Here is a 15,905-nt window from a genome sequence, read left to right on the forward strand (position 1 = left end):
TAGTGATAACTCAGAGCCATCGGGGGGCCCCCCTAATGTCTGATGTTTTGTCGGTGTGGATGTTTGTCTTGAGATGAAACGCTCTAAGTTAGAAATGTTTGTATGTGCTGCACATTAGGCATGGGTCTGTGAAACCCAGGCTCGTGGGCTCAGCGTACACATTACATGTGCTGAAAGGGCCACATGGCATTGCACAGCTGGGCTCCAAATGGGCAGCCCGTCCCACAGCCCTGCTAATGCGTCCAGGCTGCACTACACCTCGCTCCTGACTCGGGCTGTGGCAGGTTCGCCTATAAGCAGGGGGTGATGCGTACCGGGTCCAGTTCACCAGGGGGAGCAGGCAGCGGTGGGCAGCTCCATCCCAACCACCATGGGGGCTCCACGTTGAACTGGTTAACCCATCGCACGGGGAGCGTCATCCCTACTCCTGACTCGGCTCGGCCCGCGGCCACAGTGCGAAACAGCGGGGGGGGGGACCAGTCCCGGCTGAGCCGCGCTCTCAGCGGGGTCCTAAGACCGGGGCCTGACTTGAGCGGAAGGGGAGTCAGAGCCCGCGGACCTGCGCAGGGAAGCCTCCCTCTCGGAGACCCGTAGGGAGGCGGGGCCAGCAGCACCCAAGGGAGCGTCCCGTCCTGGCTCATCGCTGCGGAGCCAGGCCCCCACCGTGGGGCAAAACCCGGAAGTCGCGGCTCCGCCCCGGAAGTGAAGCTGTTGGATTCCGGGGCAGGCTGAGTCCGGCGTCGGTTGCCAAGGAAGCCCGGTTGCTACGGAGGCAGCGGCAGGCCGCTAACACGCTCCCTCCCCAAACAATCGCGCCGGGCTGAGCCCCTCCCCCTTGGCCCCGCAGCATGTTCATCTACCTGAGCAAAAAGGTGAGTGTCAGCGAGCCCGTCCTGCGGCCGGAGCCGACCTCGCTCCTTCGGGCCTGGCCAGGAAATAACTTACCGTTTGCACGAGGCCTTCCCCTCCTAGTTACTTGTCAGGGACTTTCCTCACCGCAGATATTTCCTCAGCCTTCCTGCAGTGAACCCCAATTCCACATGCGTCCTCAGGCCCTAGGCAGGAATTCCGGGGGGAGGGGAGGTGGTGTGTGTGTGTGTGTGTGTGTGTGTGTGTGTGTGTGTGTGTGTGTGTGTCTGTCCCGCAAGGATGTGACTGCATCGCCCGCGGTCCCCAACTAAGCGGGAAATCAGCCCCAGCCTCCCCCCGGCCGGCCAGAGCATGGGGGAGGGAGGTTCGGGCTGCCCGCCTCTGGCCTGCGGGAGCGTGCTTACTTGGGAGACCATGGGGACGTGCTTTCGCCCCTTCCCGCTCCCGCGTACGGGCCTGGTCCTGTTCCCCTTGTTCAAATGCTCGCTCCTCCTCTGTCAGAGCCTGGGGAATTGAACGTGGGTCTCCCACAACCCATGCACTAATCGAGGGTTTATACACTATTATTGAGGAAAAATACACTATTTTACACTATTATTGAGGAAAAAAAGGCATTTGGGGGTTTGTGCTGATAAGTCAATCAAGATTTACCATTACTTGTAACTGAGCTAAACCCAAGTCAAGCTCAATTGGTGTTTCGCTTTTGTCTCTATTTAAGAGTCAGTAAGGGATGTGCTAGGCACTAACTGCTGAAAGGAGGGGGAATCTAGGCAAACAGCTCTAAGTGACGGGACTTAGCAACATTCCCTGTAAGCTGAGTGCTTGGATGGCCACCCAGGAGAGTTTCAAATGCTGCCCACCTGCTTAGCAGTGTGCTCACAGCATGTGTTTCTGTTGGTGGTGCATATCTGTACATTCCTCCTTGTACACATTTATTCTTGCACGTAGATGGTTTGAAAACCACTGCTCTAGAAAGACCCTTGTAATTCCAACATAAGTAAATTCTCAGTGTCATTATCCCTTTCTCCCTTAGGGCTCGTCTACACTGGCCCCTTTTCCGGAAGGGGCATGTTAATTTCAGCTATCGTAGTAGGGAAATCCGCGGGGGATTTAAATATCCCCCGCAGCATTTAAATAAAAATGTCCGCCGCTTTTTTCCGGCTTTTAGAAAAGCTGGAAAAGAGCATCTACACTGGCCCCGATCCTCCGGAAAAAGCGCCCTTTTCCGGAGGCTCTTATTCCTACTTCTAAAAGCCGGAAAAAAGCGGCGGACATTTTTATTTAAATGCCGCGGGGGATATTTAAATCCCCCGCGGATTTCCCTACTACGATAGCTGAAATTAACATGCCCCTTCCGGAAAAGGGGCCAGTATAGACGTAGCCTTAGTATTTGGCACCTTCCACCAGGATTCAGATTGCTCAAAAGATAAATAAGTAGACCCTCTACAATAGATGTTAAGAAATGTCCTATTTTTATTGATTATAATTATTACACTTTCCCTCCCTTGTATTTGATTATCTTGGTTTGTTTAATTTTATGTAAATGGCCTTTACAGTATTCTCTCAACTTTAATTCCAGTAATGTGTTTACAGTTCTGTTAAGTTACTATAGCAATTTATATTATGATGCACAATATCCCAAGTGCATTTGCTTAATGTTTGTGGTTGGGGTATTTTCAAAATAAAACATTGTTGTTATTATTAATCAGTCCAAATGAAAAATATTTATTTCTTTCAGATTGCAATTCCTGGTAACGTTCGACTAAGATGTATATCTTGGAACAAGGAACAAGGTTTCATAGCTTGTGGTGGAGAAGATGGATTGTTGAAAGTTTTAAAACTAGAAACACAGACAGGTAAATAAAAATGCTGAAAAAAAAATCCACCTGCTTTCTGAACCCTTAAAGAGACACTCTTCTTTGAAAGTGACATTGAAATATGACATTGTGGGTAGGTCTGTCACGCGATTACAAAAACTTATTTGTGATTAATCACACTGTTAATAATAGAATAACATTTATTAAAATATTTTTGGATGTTTTCTACATTTTAAAATATATTAATTGCTATTTCAAAACAGAATACAATGTGTACAGTGCTTATTTCATATTTTTATTACAAAAATTTTAACTGTAAAAAACCAAAAATATTTAATTTAACATAATACAAGTACTGTACCACAATCTCTTTGTCGTGGAAGCTGAACTTAAAAAGGTAGAATTATGTACCAAGAATAATTGCACTCAAAAATAAAGCAATGTAAAATTTTAGAGCTTATAAGTCCATTCAGTCCTCCTTCTTGTTCAGCTAGTTGCTGAGACAAATAAGTTTGTTTATATTTGAAAGAGAGAAGGATGTCTACTTGTTTACAGTGTCACCTGAAAATGAGAAATAGGCATTAACATAGCACTGTTGTATCTATCATCACAAGAGATTTACACACCAGATGTGCTAAAGATTCATAAGTCTCTTCATGCTTTAATCACTATTCCAGAGGACATGTGTCTAGGCTGAAATGGGTTCTGCTTGATAATCCAAAGCAATAGAACTTAGGTATATTTATTTTCATCATCTCAGGCAGATGCTTCCAGCAGAAGGTTGATGGTTTTTTTGGTGGTTCATGTTTTGTAGTTTCTACATCAGGGAGTTGTCCTTTTAAACTTTTGAAACCATGCTCTATACCTCATCCCTCTCATATTTTGGAAGGCACTTCAGATTCTTAAACTGGGTTGACTGCTGTAGTTCTCTTTAGAAATTTCACATTATCATCTTACTTGCATTTTGTCAGATCAGCAGTGAAAGTGTTCTTAAAATGAACACATGCTGGGGCATCATCTGTAACTGTTATAACATGAGATATATGACATAACGTGGGTAAAATACAGAGCAAGAGACATAAAATTCTCCTGAGGAGCTCAATAATAAACTTAATTAATACATTATTTTTAATGAACATCAATAGCAGGAGCCTGACCTTTGGAATGGTGGCTGAAGTATAAAGGGACATATGAATATTTAGCATATCTGGCACTGAAATACCTTGCAATGACAGCTACAAAATGCCATCTGAATGCCTATTCTCACTTTCAGGTAATGTAAATAAATAGCGGATTCATTATCTCTTGTAAATGCAAACAAACTTGTTTGTTTTAGGAATTGATTGAACAAGGAGTATACAGGCAGTCCCTGAGTTACGCGGATCCGACTTACGTCGGATCCGCAGTTACGAACGGAGCCCTCCCTCTCCCTGGTCTCCAGCAGACCAGGGAGAGGAAGCAAAGCGGCGGAACACACGGGCAGCGGACAGCCCAGACGCGTCTGGGCTGTCCGCTGCCCGCGTGTTCCACCGCTTTGCTTCCCTTTCCCCGTGGTCTGCAGACCAGGGGGACTGGGAGCAAAGCAGAGCAAAGCCACGGAGCCCGAGGACAGCAGGATAGCCACGGCGCGTCTGGGCTGTTCCGCTGCCCCCGTGCTCCGTGGCTTTGCTCCGGACGCCTGTGGTACAGCAGCTGGGGTGCTGCCGGTTGGTCCCGTAGCGCCGCTCTGGGCGCCACTGGACCAACCCGGCAGCACCCCAGCTGCTCTGCCCCAGGCGTCCTGATTCAGCCACTGCTGGTCAGTTTCAGCAGTGGCTGAATCAGGATGCCTGGGGCACAGCAGCTTGGGTGCTGCTGGGTTGGTCCAGTAGCGCCGAGGAGAGGCGGCACTACTGGACCAACCCAGCAGCACCCCAGCTGCTCTGCCCCAGGTATCCCCAAGTCAGCCGCTGCTGAATCTGACCAGTGGCTGACTACAGGAAGCCCCTGCCCCAGGCTTCCTGGAATCAGCCGCTGATCAGTTTCAGCAGCAGCTGACTTGGGGATGCCTGGGGTTCTTAAGTTGAATCTGTATGTAAGTCAGAACTGGCGTCCAGATTCAGCCGCTGTTGAAACTGATCAGTTTCAGCAGCGGCTGAATCTGGACGCCAGTTCCGACTTACATACAGATTCAGCTTAAGAACAAACCTACAGTCCCTATCTTGTACGTAACCCGGGGACTGCCTGTACTGAATGGACTTGTAGGCTCTGAAGTTTTACATTGTTTTGTTTTTTAATGTAGTTATATAACAAAAACAATCTATTTGTAAATTGCACTTTCATGATAGAGGTTGCATTACAGTACTTGTATGAAGTGAATTGATTAATACAGGATGAGCCTCCCAAATCTGGGACTTTCTGGTCCGGCAACAACCATTGTTCGGCAGGGCCATGGACATTGCTGGATCAAGTAGCTCCGGAGGCTAGGAGCAGGAGCCAGTTGTGACAGAGCTGCAGCAGCTGGGCCTGGTGGAGGACTCCAGGCAAGCTAGGGAACCCCCAGCATCAGCAAGTTTTGAAGGGTGGGAGGTGGGGAGCCTCACCCCTGCTGGGGAACCCTCCAGAATCAGTGGGTCCAGGCGGTGAACAGAGGCCAGGTGGGGGTTGGGTGCTCCCAGACTGGGGAACTCCAGGAAACTATCAATGGTAATGGGACCAGGTGGTCCAGGAGCCCCGGCTGGGGAATCTGGGGATTCCCGGTAACAGCGAGGCTGGGGTGGTTGGATGGCCCCGGCAGGGGAACCTCTGGCAGAAGTAGGACCCAGCGGTGGCAAGGAAGCATTGGCCAGGGAGGCCTGAGAGTCCCAGTGGCAGTGGGGCTAGCAGTGGCCAGGTGGTCTCAGCTGGAATACTGGGGAACTCTAGTGGCAGCAAGCAGGCGGCAGGATGGGAGCTCCAGCCTTGGGAGCTCCAAGGAGAGGAGCCTGGGAGTGGGGCAGCCAGAAGGGGAACATTGACTTCCTCTGGTTTGGCAAACTCCCTGGTTCAGGACCCCGAAGGTGCTGGTCAGGGAGGTCCAACCTGTACTATTTCCTTTGTTTATCATTTTTATAGTGCAAATAGTTATCATAAAAATAAAGTGAGAACTGTACATTTTGTTTTCTGTGTTTTAGTAGAAATCAATATATTTGAAAATATTAAAAAATCTAAAATATTTAATACATTTCAGTTGGTTTTCTATTATTATTTAACAGTGTGATTAAAACTACAATTAATCATTAATTTTGAGTTAATCATGTGAGTTAACTGTGATTGACAGCCCTAATTTGTGGGTCTCCATAAAGACTTTGAAAACAGACACACATATCAGATTTATAGAGTAAAATGATGCACTTTTTACAGTTATATTACTTAAAGCAATTGTCATTTAAAATCATATTTTGAAAAATGCAGTCTAATTTATTTCCATCATATGGGTATCTCAGTACATTTTTGTACGATCAGCATCAGTACTCTAGATCAAAATTCCTTGGAACGGAGACTGTGGGTGAAATTTTCGAAACTGCATAAAAGCCTCAGATTCACAAAGGTAATTAGATACCTAAGTTCCATTTTTAGGCATCACTGTGGACCACAAAACTTCCATTTGACTACTGCTTAACATTGTAGGGATAACTTTACTTTTCACTCAAACATCTGTAAAAGTTCCTTAAGCACCTATGTTTCAGTCTCTAAGCATGGGCCCTGTCCCCTCTAGGTGTCTTCCTCCTTTGTCTTGCCTGGTTCCTATTAGGGTTGCCAACTCTCCTGAACAGACAGACTGGACACCATTTGTGGCAATGGTATCTGGTCCATCCTCTCTGGGATAGTTGGCAACCATAGCCCCTATATGATCTATTAAGTAAGAGATGATAGGTGGAGGAATTCCTGCATTGCCTGTTGGGCCTAATCCGGTAAGCAAGCTCAGAGGCTGCATAGCTCTGCAAAGCAAACAATAGGACATGGGTGGCCAACCCATTCTGGGCAAAGAGCCAAGATAACAGTGGATCCAGCGCGAAGAGCCGACGCAAAGTTGTTGAGGGGGGAAAAAAAAAAAAAGGAATGCCTCTTTAAAAGGAGCCCCTGGTTGCATTTGGTCGAGCACCTCCACCCCCAACCCACCCAAAAGGCTCTGCCCCTTTAAGAAACCACAGTTAAACGCATTTTGAGGCTTTTTGGCCACAGCAGGTTCCTGCCGCCATCTTTACTTCTGCAGCTTTCATGTCCATTCTGGACCGCTTTCCTGCCCAAGTCAGCACAGGGAGCTGGGAGGAGAGGGCTGTTTTTGAGGGGGGGCAGCTTTCAAGCCACGGGGGGCACTTCACGAGCTGCACCCGGGGGAAGGGAAGAGCTGCATGTGGCTCGCAAGCCTCGGGTTGGCCACCCCTTCAATAGAGAGAAGAATGACCTTCCCTTATGACCTTTAGCTTGGTGGTTACTGGATTTCCTCAAGATATAGTTCTCCAGTTCAGTTCACTCCACAGAGGAGAAGAGATTTGAACAAAGATCTCCCAACCCTCAGATGAATGCCTTATGCACTGAAGAATAGTGATAGAAATGTAGCCGTGTTAGTCTGGGGTAGCTGAAGCAAAATGCAGGACAATGTATCACTTTAAAGACTAACAAGATGGTTTATTAGATGATGAGCTTTCGTGGGCCAGACCCACTTCCTCAGATCAAATAGTGGAAGAAAATAGTCACAACCATATATACCAAAGGATACAATTTAAAAAAATGAACACATATGAAAAGGACAAATCACATTTCAGAACAGGAGGGGGATGCAGGGGAAGGGGGGGGGGGAGGAAGGAAGGTAAGTGTCTGTGAATTGATGATATTAGAGGTGGGGAGAGTGGGATGTCTGTGAGCTAATGGTATTAGAGGTGATAATTGGGGAAGCTATCCTGGTAATGGGTAAGATAGTTTGAGTATTTGTTCATTCTTTCCCGGAGAGTGTCGAATTTTAATATGAATGACAGTTCAGAGGATTCCCTTTCAAGTGCAGATGTAAAAGGTCTTTGTAGCAGAATGCAGGTGGTTAAGTCATTGAGAGAGTGTCCTTTCTGGTTAAAATGGCAAGAAACTGTTTTTTCTTTGTGATCTTGTCTGATATCTGTTTCGTGGGCATTAATCCTTTGGCGAAGTGTCTGAGATGTTTGTCCAATGTACATAGCAGACGGACACTTTCGGCACATGATAGCATAAATTATATTTCTGGATGCGCAGGAATATGTGTTCTTGATCTTATAACTCACTTGGTTAGGTCCAATAATGGTATCAGCAGAATGAATATGTGGACAAAGCTGGCAACGGGGTTTGTTGCAAAGGAAGGTACCAGGGTTGGTATTAGTGTGGTATGTCCTGTGGTTGTTGGTAAGAATCATCTTGAGGTTAGGTGGTTGTCTATAGGAGACTATGGGTCTGTCTCCCAGAGCCTCTTTGAGTATGGTATCCTGTTCCAATATAGGCTGTAGTTTATTGATAATGTGTTGGACAGGTTTAAGTTGGGGGTTGTAGGTGATGACAAGTGGTGTTCTATTGTTGGTTTTCTTGGGTCTGTCTTGAAGTAGATGGTTCCTAGAATGACTTAACCACCTGCATTCTGCTACAAAGACCTTTTACATCTGCACTTGAAAGGGAATCCTCTGAACTGTCATTCATGTTAAAATTCAACACTCTCCGGGAAGGAATGAACAAATACTCAAACTATCTTACCCATTACCAGGATAGCTTCCCCAATTATCACCTCTAATACCATTAGCTCACAGACATCCCATTCTCCCCACCTCTAATTTTAACAATTCATAGACACTTACCTTCCTTCCTTCCCCCTCCCCCTGCATTCCCCTCCTGTTCTGAAATGTGATTTGTCCTTTTCATATGTGTTCATTTTTTTTTAATTGTATCTTTTGGTATATGTGGTTGTGATTATTTCCTTCCACTATTTGATCTGAGGAAGTGGGTCTGGCCCACAAAAGCTCATCATCTAATAAACCATCTTGTTAGTCTTTAAAGTGCTACATTGTCCTGCATTTTGCTTATGCACTGAAGTATGGGATAGTCTGTTGCAGGCCTCTCTTAAATAATTGAATAATTAAATATTAATTGGGCCAGAGAGGGTGACAACTACTTTACATATGCCATTGCTGAATAATAAAGGTTGTAAAGGAGGCTCTACTCTCGCCCCTGCCGCCATCTGTTTTGTGTGGAGTTAAATGCTTGCCTAATTCTGTCTTGCAAGAAGTGACGTAGATGCCTAAACAATCTGATTCTATGAAAGGGCTTCCTAGATATGAATCACAAGACAAGATAGGTGTCTTCTTCAGTCCAGATTGAGTCCTCAAAATCCAAAAGGGGTGGGGCTTGGAGCTCATCCCTCTCCTTGGAATCCCCCAAGGTACATCTAAACTACATCCCGTTTTCGATAAAGGGGTGTAAATTAGACATATCGAAATTATAAATGAAGCCAGGATTTGAATTTCCTGCGCTTCATTTACATAATGGTGGCCGTGGCTTTTTTTTCAAAAAGCCGCTTTTCAGAAGAAACCCTGTGGTCAAGATGGGGATCGTTTGACAGAAATAGCCCATTTTGAAAAATCCTGTATTACAGGAAAGCTTACAGGATCTTTCGAAACAGGGCATTTCTGTCTAACGATCCCTGTCTTGACCGCTTTTTTTTCTGAAAAGTGACTTTTTGAAAAAAAAGCCATGGCCGCCATTATGTAAATGAAGTGTGGGAAATTCAAATCCCGGCTTCATTTATAATTTCGATATGTCTAATTTACATCCCTTTATCGAAAAAGGATTGTAGTTTAGATGTACCCCCATGGACTAACTTCAGTGGGTCCCTCCTCCCCCATGTGCTGTTTTTTTTTTCCCTGGGTTGCATTCTGAGGCACATGTGAAACATCAATGTTTCTTAAACTGTGTTCCGGGGAACACCAGTGTTCTGCGAGGCAGCCGAAGGTGTGCTGCGGAGAACAACAGAGTTCAAAATGGCTACTTTTTTTTTTTTTTTTTGGATCAACAAAAAATCCTTGGTGTTCCTCATTTAAAAAAAAATTGTTTGGTGTTCCTCGGTCTTAACATTTAAGAAACACTGCCATGCATTCATTGTACAGGCAGTCCCCGGGTTACATGGATCCGACTTACATTGGATCCCTACTTACAAACGGGGTGAGGCAACCCCGCACTAGCTGGTTCCCCCCAGCAGACCAGAGAGACGCGAAGCTAGCGCCCCCCTCCCCTCCCAGCAGACCAGGGAGACGTGGAACGGCTTTTCTCAGCAGACACCTCAGCTTGAGAATAAAGGACTGAGGGAAGTGAGGTGTGGGAGAATAAAACTGAGCTCTGGAGAAATGTTTGGCTAGAGTTTCCCCTACAATATGTACCAGTTCCGACTTACATACAAATTCAACTTAAGAACAAACCTACAGTCCCTATCGTGTACGTAATCTGGGGACTGCCTGTATAGGGAGCCTAGGTGCTTGATTCAGGTTTAGTGGATCACATCATTTTACCAGTGATTTTTTTCCCTAGGTGCTTAAAAGCTAGGCATTGGGGCACTCAGCATTGCAACAATTAAGCTCCTTTGTTGATCCAGGCCTACAGATGATGGAAGTAGGGGGTGCTTGAGGTAGTTTCCATTATATACATGGCTTACAATTTGGCTCAATTGCGCTCAACACCCCCACTATAAAAATTGTTCTAGCACCGCTGTCCAGACCTAAGTAATTTAGGAGTAAAAGTCCCTTTGAAAATAATTTACTTACTTACAAATACTTACCCTTTTCTCTGCAAGTTGCAATTCATATTTAAATAGCTGTTTGTTGAACAGCAGTTAATATTAATTTAGTTTAAAAAGAGTGTGCTACTTGGATTGAGTTCAAATTTGAGAGAAATCTATTTTGTAGTTTGAGAGTTCATTTTAAAATAAGTATGTTAGTCACATTATTTGTTTGTTAAAGCGTCAAATCCCAATCCCTGTCAGTGGGATTTTGCTCCTAATCCATTTAGGTACTTGAAAAAAATCTTACCCTATTCCTGTTTATATTAAGTACTGGTGCAGTTCTGAAACACCTGCTTGGTACTTAACAAATAAGCTGGCTTGTATATTTATTTTGAAATGAATTCTCAAACTGTTAGGCTGATTTCTCTCAGATATGAACTCAATCCAAGTAGCTCACTCTTCTTAAACTGAATGAATATTCACTGCTGGCCAGCATATTGCTATTTAAATGTGAACTGTAGCTAGAGGAGTAATGGTTATGTATACATATTTGTAAGTCATGTCTGCAATTTACATTGCTTTCATTATTGTTAAATCATTCTTCTGTTATACAGCAGAGTCTAGAGAGCAGTTTAAGCGCGTTTTACAAGTTAAGTACATTTTAGGAAAAGGAAATAAGTCTTTCAAATTCTTGTGCTTTTTCAAATGGAAAATAAATAAGGGAAGTTGGCTTTGGTTTCTCTTCAAGCCTCTGGATCCTGATAAGAGTCTGAGCTTGGAGAGCAGGTGCAGCTAATAAATAGTGCCCTTATGGGGCACCTGGCATTGGTCACTGTCTGAAGGCAGGATACTGGGCTAGATGAACCAGTATTTTACTCTAATACTTACCTGGCATTGCCTGTGTCCTTCAAGTAGGGGACTGACAATGTGGGGGGTGCAGAAGTCAGGGCAGGGCCTTGGTGGATGTGGGGAACTCATGGCAGGCGGCCAGGGGCATGAGAGTGTGAGAGTAAGGGTTAGAGGTTGATACGGGCTCAGGGCAAGGGGCAGAGGGTGAGGAGGTCTCAGAGTAGGTGGTGGGGGTGGCCACTGGCTTCTCCCGGGGGATGGCCCAGGACAGTGGCAACTGTGCATCCTGCCTGCCAGCTTGTCCCTGGGTGCCATCAGGGCATATCTGTTCGCTAGCCCAATCTGGGTTGGGGGAGTCTTTCCCGTCCCCCCAGGTCCCTCTGGTGGTGGTGGTGGGGTTGTCTCCCTCAAGCCCTTCTGGGGGGGGGGGGGGGGGACAGCAGGGCAAAGGGAGGGCCTAGTGACCTTTTCTGGTGGCAGGCAAAGTAGCAGAGTTCATCCCTACTAGCCACTCACTTGGTAGTGTCGCTGCTCGCAGTGGACACTCTTCAAGATAGCTCTCCCCTGCAGGCTTGCTGCCCCCAGTGTCCACTCTCAGATAACTTCCCTTTTCCAATGTTTCTGATCTCCTGGCACAACCAAATCCTGACCTTGGTTCAAGTTATAGTAAGAAGGAGCTACATACAAAATGTTGTGGCCCTAACTTTTACCATTTAGGGGGAATTCTTAAACAAAAGGAGTCACAGACAGACACACTCTAAAATAGATATAAAGATATGAAATGTAGATAGAGGATGGTCCACATATTGCAATACTTTCTTCAGAGAGTAGTTTTATTAAAGTCAGTGGGATTGATGACATGTATTTGGATTGCAAGATTAGATTCCAAATGTACAAGTTGATGTATTTTCTTATTACAATTATAAAAGCTGTTTGTATTGTATTTTTGTTTAGATGAAGCTAAATTAAAAGGACTTGCAGCTCCTAGCAATCTTTCAATGAATCAAACTCTTGAAGGTCACAGCGGTAAGAGTTACATTATGCTACTCTGTCATCTTGTGCTTAATATTAAAACATCTAAAGGTTGGAGTAAAAATGCAGCTGTTAATACTCTATTGTGAAATTGATAAAATAATTTTATTGTTGTGCCATTTTCCATTAGATGACTGGAACAAAGATTTTCAATATAAATATCAATCATGTAACATCTTGTCCATCTATTACTTTTTTCCTTGGATTAATTTGTATTTAAATGGGCTTGAACTGCTGCTCACAAACAGGGAGGAACTAGTTGGGGAAGTAGAGGTGGGTGACAGCCAGGGAAGGAGTGATCATGAGATGGTAGATTTCAGGATCCTGACCAAAGGAAGAAAGGAGAATAGCAAAATACACACCCTGGACTTCAGAAGAGCAGACTTTGACTCCCTCAGAGAATTGATGGGCAGGATTCCCTGGGATGCTTTCATGAAGGAAAAAGGAGTCCAGGAGAGCCGACAGTGTTTTAAAGAAGCCTTATTAAAGACACAGGAAGAAACCATCCCAATGCACAGAAAGAAAAGCAAATATGATAGGCAACCAGATTGGCTTACCGGGGACATCCTTGGTGAGCTTAAAAACAAAAAGGAAGCTTACAAGAAGTGGACACTTGGACAGATGACTAGGGAGGAATATAAATATATTGCTTGAGAATGCAGGGGAGTTATCAGGACAGCGAAAGCACAGTTGGAATTGCAGCTAGCAAGGAATGTGAAGGGTAACAAGAAAGGTTTCTACAGGCATGTTAGCAATAAGAGGGTGATCAGAGAGAGTGTGGGGCCATTACTGGATGAGGGAGGAAACCTAGTGACAGATTATGTGGGAAAAACTGAAGTACTCAATGCTTTCTTTGCCTCTGTCTTCATGGACAAGGTCAGCTCCCAGACAAATGCACTAGGCCAGGGGCGCCCAAACTTTTTTCAAAGAGGGCCAGATTTGATGAAGTGAACAAGCGTGAGGGCCGACCATTTTGCCTGACATTCTTTGAACCATTAAAATTAAATGCAAATTAACTATTTTATGCAAAGTTTATTGCAAACGGCATACTTTTCATTTCGTCACATGGATGACAAATCTAAACAGGTGTTAAATCACTCTGCCTTTCATATCTGAAGGCCAGATGAAAAAAAAATCCAGGAAGCTGAAATATATGTCAGGAACATTGTAAAGTACATTACATGTTATTGGTAATAAAGGTTGTCTGTCAACTTTTAAGTTCAAAAAATATGAACAGGAACATAACACCAAGTATACATGTTGTGTCCAAATATATTTATAACTAATTTAGACCAACTGACATTAACTGAGATTTTACAATGTATTCATCTCAATACATATGGATTCGTTGGGGGCCATAAAAGATAGATATTGCCAAATTACCTGTGGGGCCGTATTAAACCGGAACACGGGCTGCAATTGGCCCGCGGGCTGGACTTTGGACATGCCTGCACTAGGCAGTGCGATATGGAAAGGAGGTGGACAGCCCTTGGTGGGGAAAGAACAAGTTAGGAACTATTTAGAAAAGCTAAACATACACAAATCCATGGGCCCGGATTTAATGCATCCGAGGGTACTGAGGGAGTTGGCAAATATAATGGCCAAAGGCTCCACAATGACCTTTGAAAACTCGTGGAGATTGGGAGAGATCCCGGATGACTGGAAAAAGGCAAATGTAGTGCCTATCTTTAAATAAGGGAAGAAGGACAATCCAGGGAACTACAGACCAGCCACCCTTACCTCAGTCCCCGGAAAAATCCTGGAGGGGATCCTCAAGGTATCCATTTTGAAGCACTTGGAAGAGGGGAAAGTGATCAGGAAGTCACCATGGATTCACAAAGGGCAAGTTGTACCTGACCAATCTGATTAGCTTGTATGATGAGGTAACTGGCTCTCTGGATATGAGGAAGTCAGTAGATGTGATATACCTTGACTAGAGCAAGCTTTTGATACGGTCTCCCACAATATTCTTGTCAGCACATTAAGGGAGTACGGATTGGATAAATGGACTGTAAGATGGATAGAGAGCTGGCTTGACTGTCAGGCCCAAACAGTAGTGATCAATGGCTCAATGTCAGGCTGGTGGTCGGTTTCTAGCGGAGTGCACCAAGGATCTGTTCTAGGACCGGTTTTGTTCAACATCTTTATTAATGACCCAATTGAGGGGATGAATTGCACCCTCAGCAAGTTCGCAGTTGACACTAAGCTAGGAGGAGAGGTAGATATGCTGGAGGGTAGGGATAGGGTCCAGAGTGACCGGACAGATTAGAGGATTGGGCCAAAAGAAATCTGATGAGCTTCAAAAAGGACAAGTGTAGAGTCCTGCACTTGGGACAGAAGAATCCCAAGCATTGTTACAGGCTGGGGACCAAATGGCTAAGGTGCAGTTCTGCAGAAAAGGACCTGAGGATTACAGTGGATGAAAAGCTGGATATGAGTCAGTGTGCCCCTGTAGCCAAGAGGGCTAATGGCATAATAGGGTGCCATAGGGGGAGCATTGCCAGCAGATCTAGAGAAGTAGTTATTCCCCTTTATTCGGCTCTGGTGAGGCCATATCTGAAGTTCTAGGCCCCCCACTATAGAAAGGATGTGGACGCATTGGAGAGGGTACAGCGGAGGGCGACCAAAATGATAAGGGGGCTGGAGTGCATGACCTATGAGGAGAGACTGAGGGATTTGGGTTTGTTTAGTCTGCAGAAGAGTAAGGGAGGATTTGATAGCAGCCTTCAGCTTCCTGAAGGGAGTTGCCAAATAGGATGGAGAGAGGCTGTTCACAGTAGTGATGGATGGCAGAACAAGGAGCAATGGTCTCAAGTTACAGAGGGGGAGGTCCAGGTTGGATATTAGGAAAAACTATTTCACTGGGAGGGTGGTAGAGCACTGGAATGGGTTACCTAGGGAGGTGGTGGAATCTCTATTCTTAGAGGTTTTTAAGTCTCGGCTTGAAAAGCCCTTGCTGGGTTGATTTAGTTGGGATTGGTTCTGCCTTGGGCAGGGGGCTGGACTTGATGACCTCCTGAGGTCTCTTCCAGCTCTATGATTCTATCACCTGGCATGGCAGTTTTAATTGAACATATATGTACATCATATAAATAGAGTTTGTAGTTGTTGTAGGGTAGGACTAAAGAAGGGTAGAATGGCAACTTTTCAGTACCAAGAAAATGGGCATAAGGAAATTGGAAGCACTTTGAATTGTTCCATTAGATAGAAAGAGTCATGGACCATGGAAGGTGAAATTTGAAGAATCAAGGAGTTCACTATGTACACTTAAGAGAAAGAGAAGTTATTGTAGGTTAAGATGACATCAGAGAACAGTCCTTTGCTTATTTTGAATATTCTGAAATGAGGCTTGTTGGATCTTTGGCATTTGAATGTCATATTTGAATGTGATGGAAAAGGTCAATTGTGAGAGAGATTATACCGAGATTTCCATCAGTCTTAGATGGATGATTATATTCAATCCTGAAATAGACAGGAAGTTGGTATGCTGTGTTAGCTATCTTGGTCCCAAGGTATTAGATATTGGCAGATATTTCTGAGGGATGAGTGTGACCTGGATCTAGGTGAGAAGATTAGTAACCACTGCTTCT

The 15,905-nt window shown here is 44.9% G+C and overlaps 1 protein-coding gene across 1 annotated transcript in view; it reads left to right on the forward strand.

The window, feature by feature from the left end:
• The first annotated feature begins 573 nt into the window (after positions 1-573).
• The window catches only part of WDR35 (WD repeat domain 35), an 82,398-nt gene continuing 67,066 nt past the window's right edge, over positions 574-15,905 (forward strand). The window contains exons 1-3 of the mRNA XM_006137577.5: positions 574-872; positions 2,609-2,726; positions 12,238-12,309. Of these exons, the coding sequence (XP_006137639.1) occupies positions 849-872; positions 2,609-2,726; positions 12,238-12,309 (214 nt within the window). The 5' untranslated portion in view covers positions 574-848. The remainder of the gene's footprint in view (positions 873-2,608; positions 2,727-12,237; positions 12,310-15,905) is intronic.

The sequence above is a fragment of the Pelodiscus sinensis genome, chromosome 3 (assembly GCF_052426305.1).
Source record: "Pelodiscus sinensis isolate ZL-2025 chromosome 3, ASM5242630v1, whole genome shotgun sequence".
Classification (NCBI taxonomy): Eukaryota; Metazoa; Chordata; order Testudines; family Trionychidae; genus Pelodiscus; species Pelodiscus sinensis.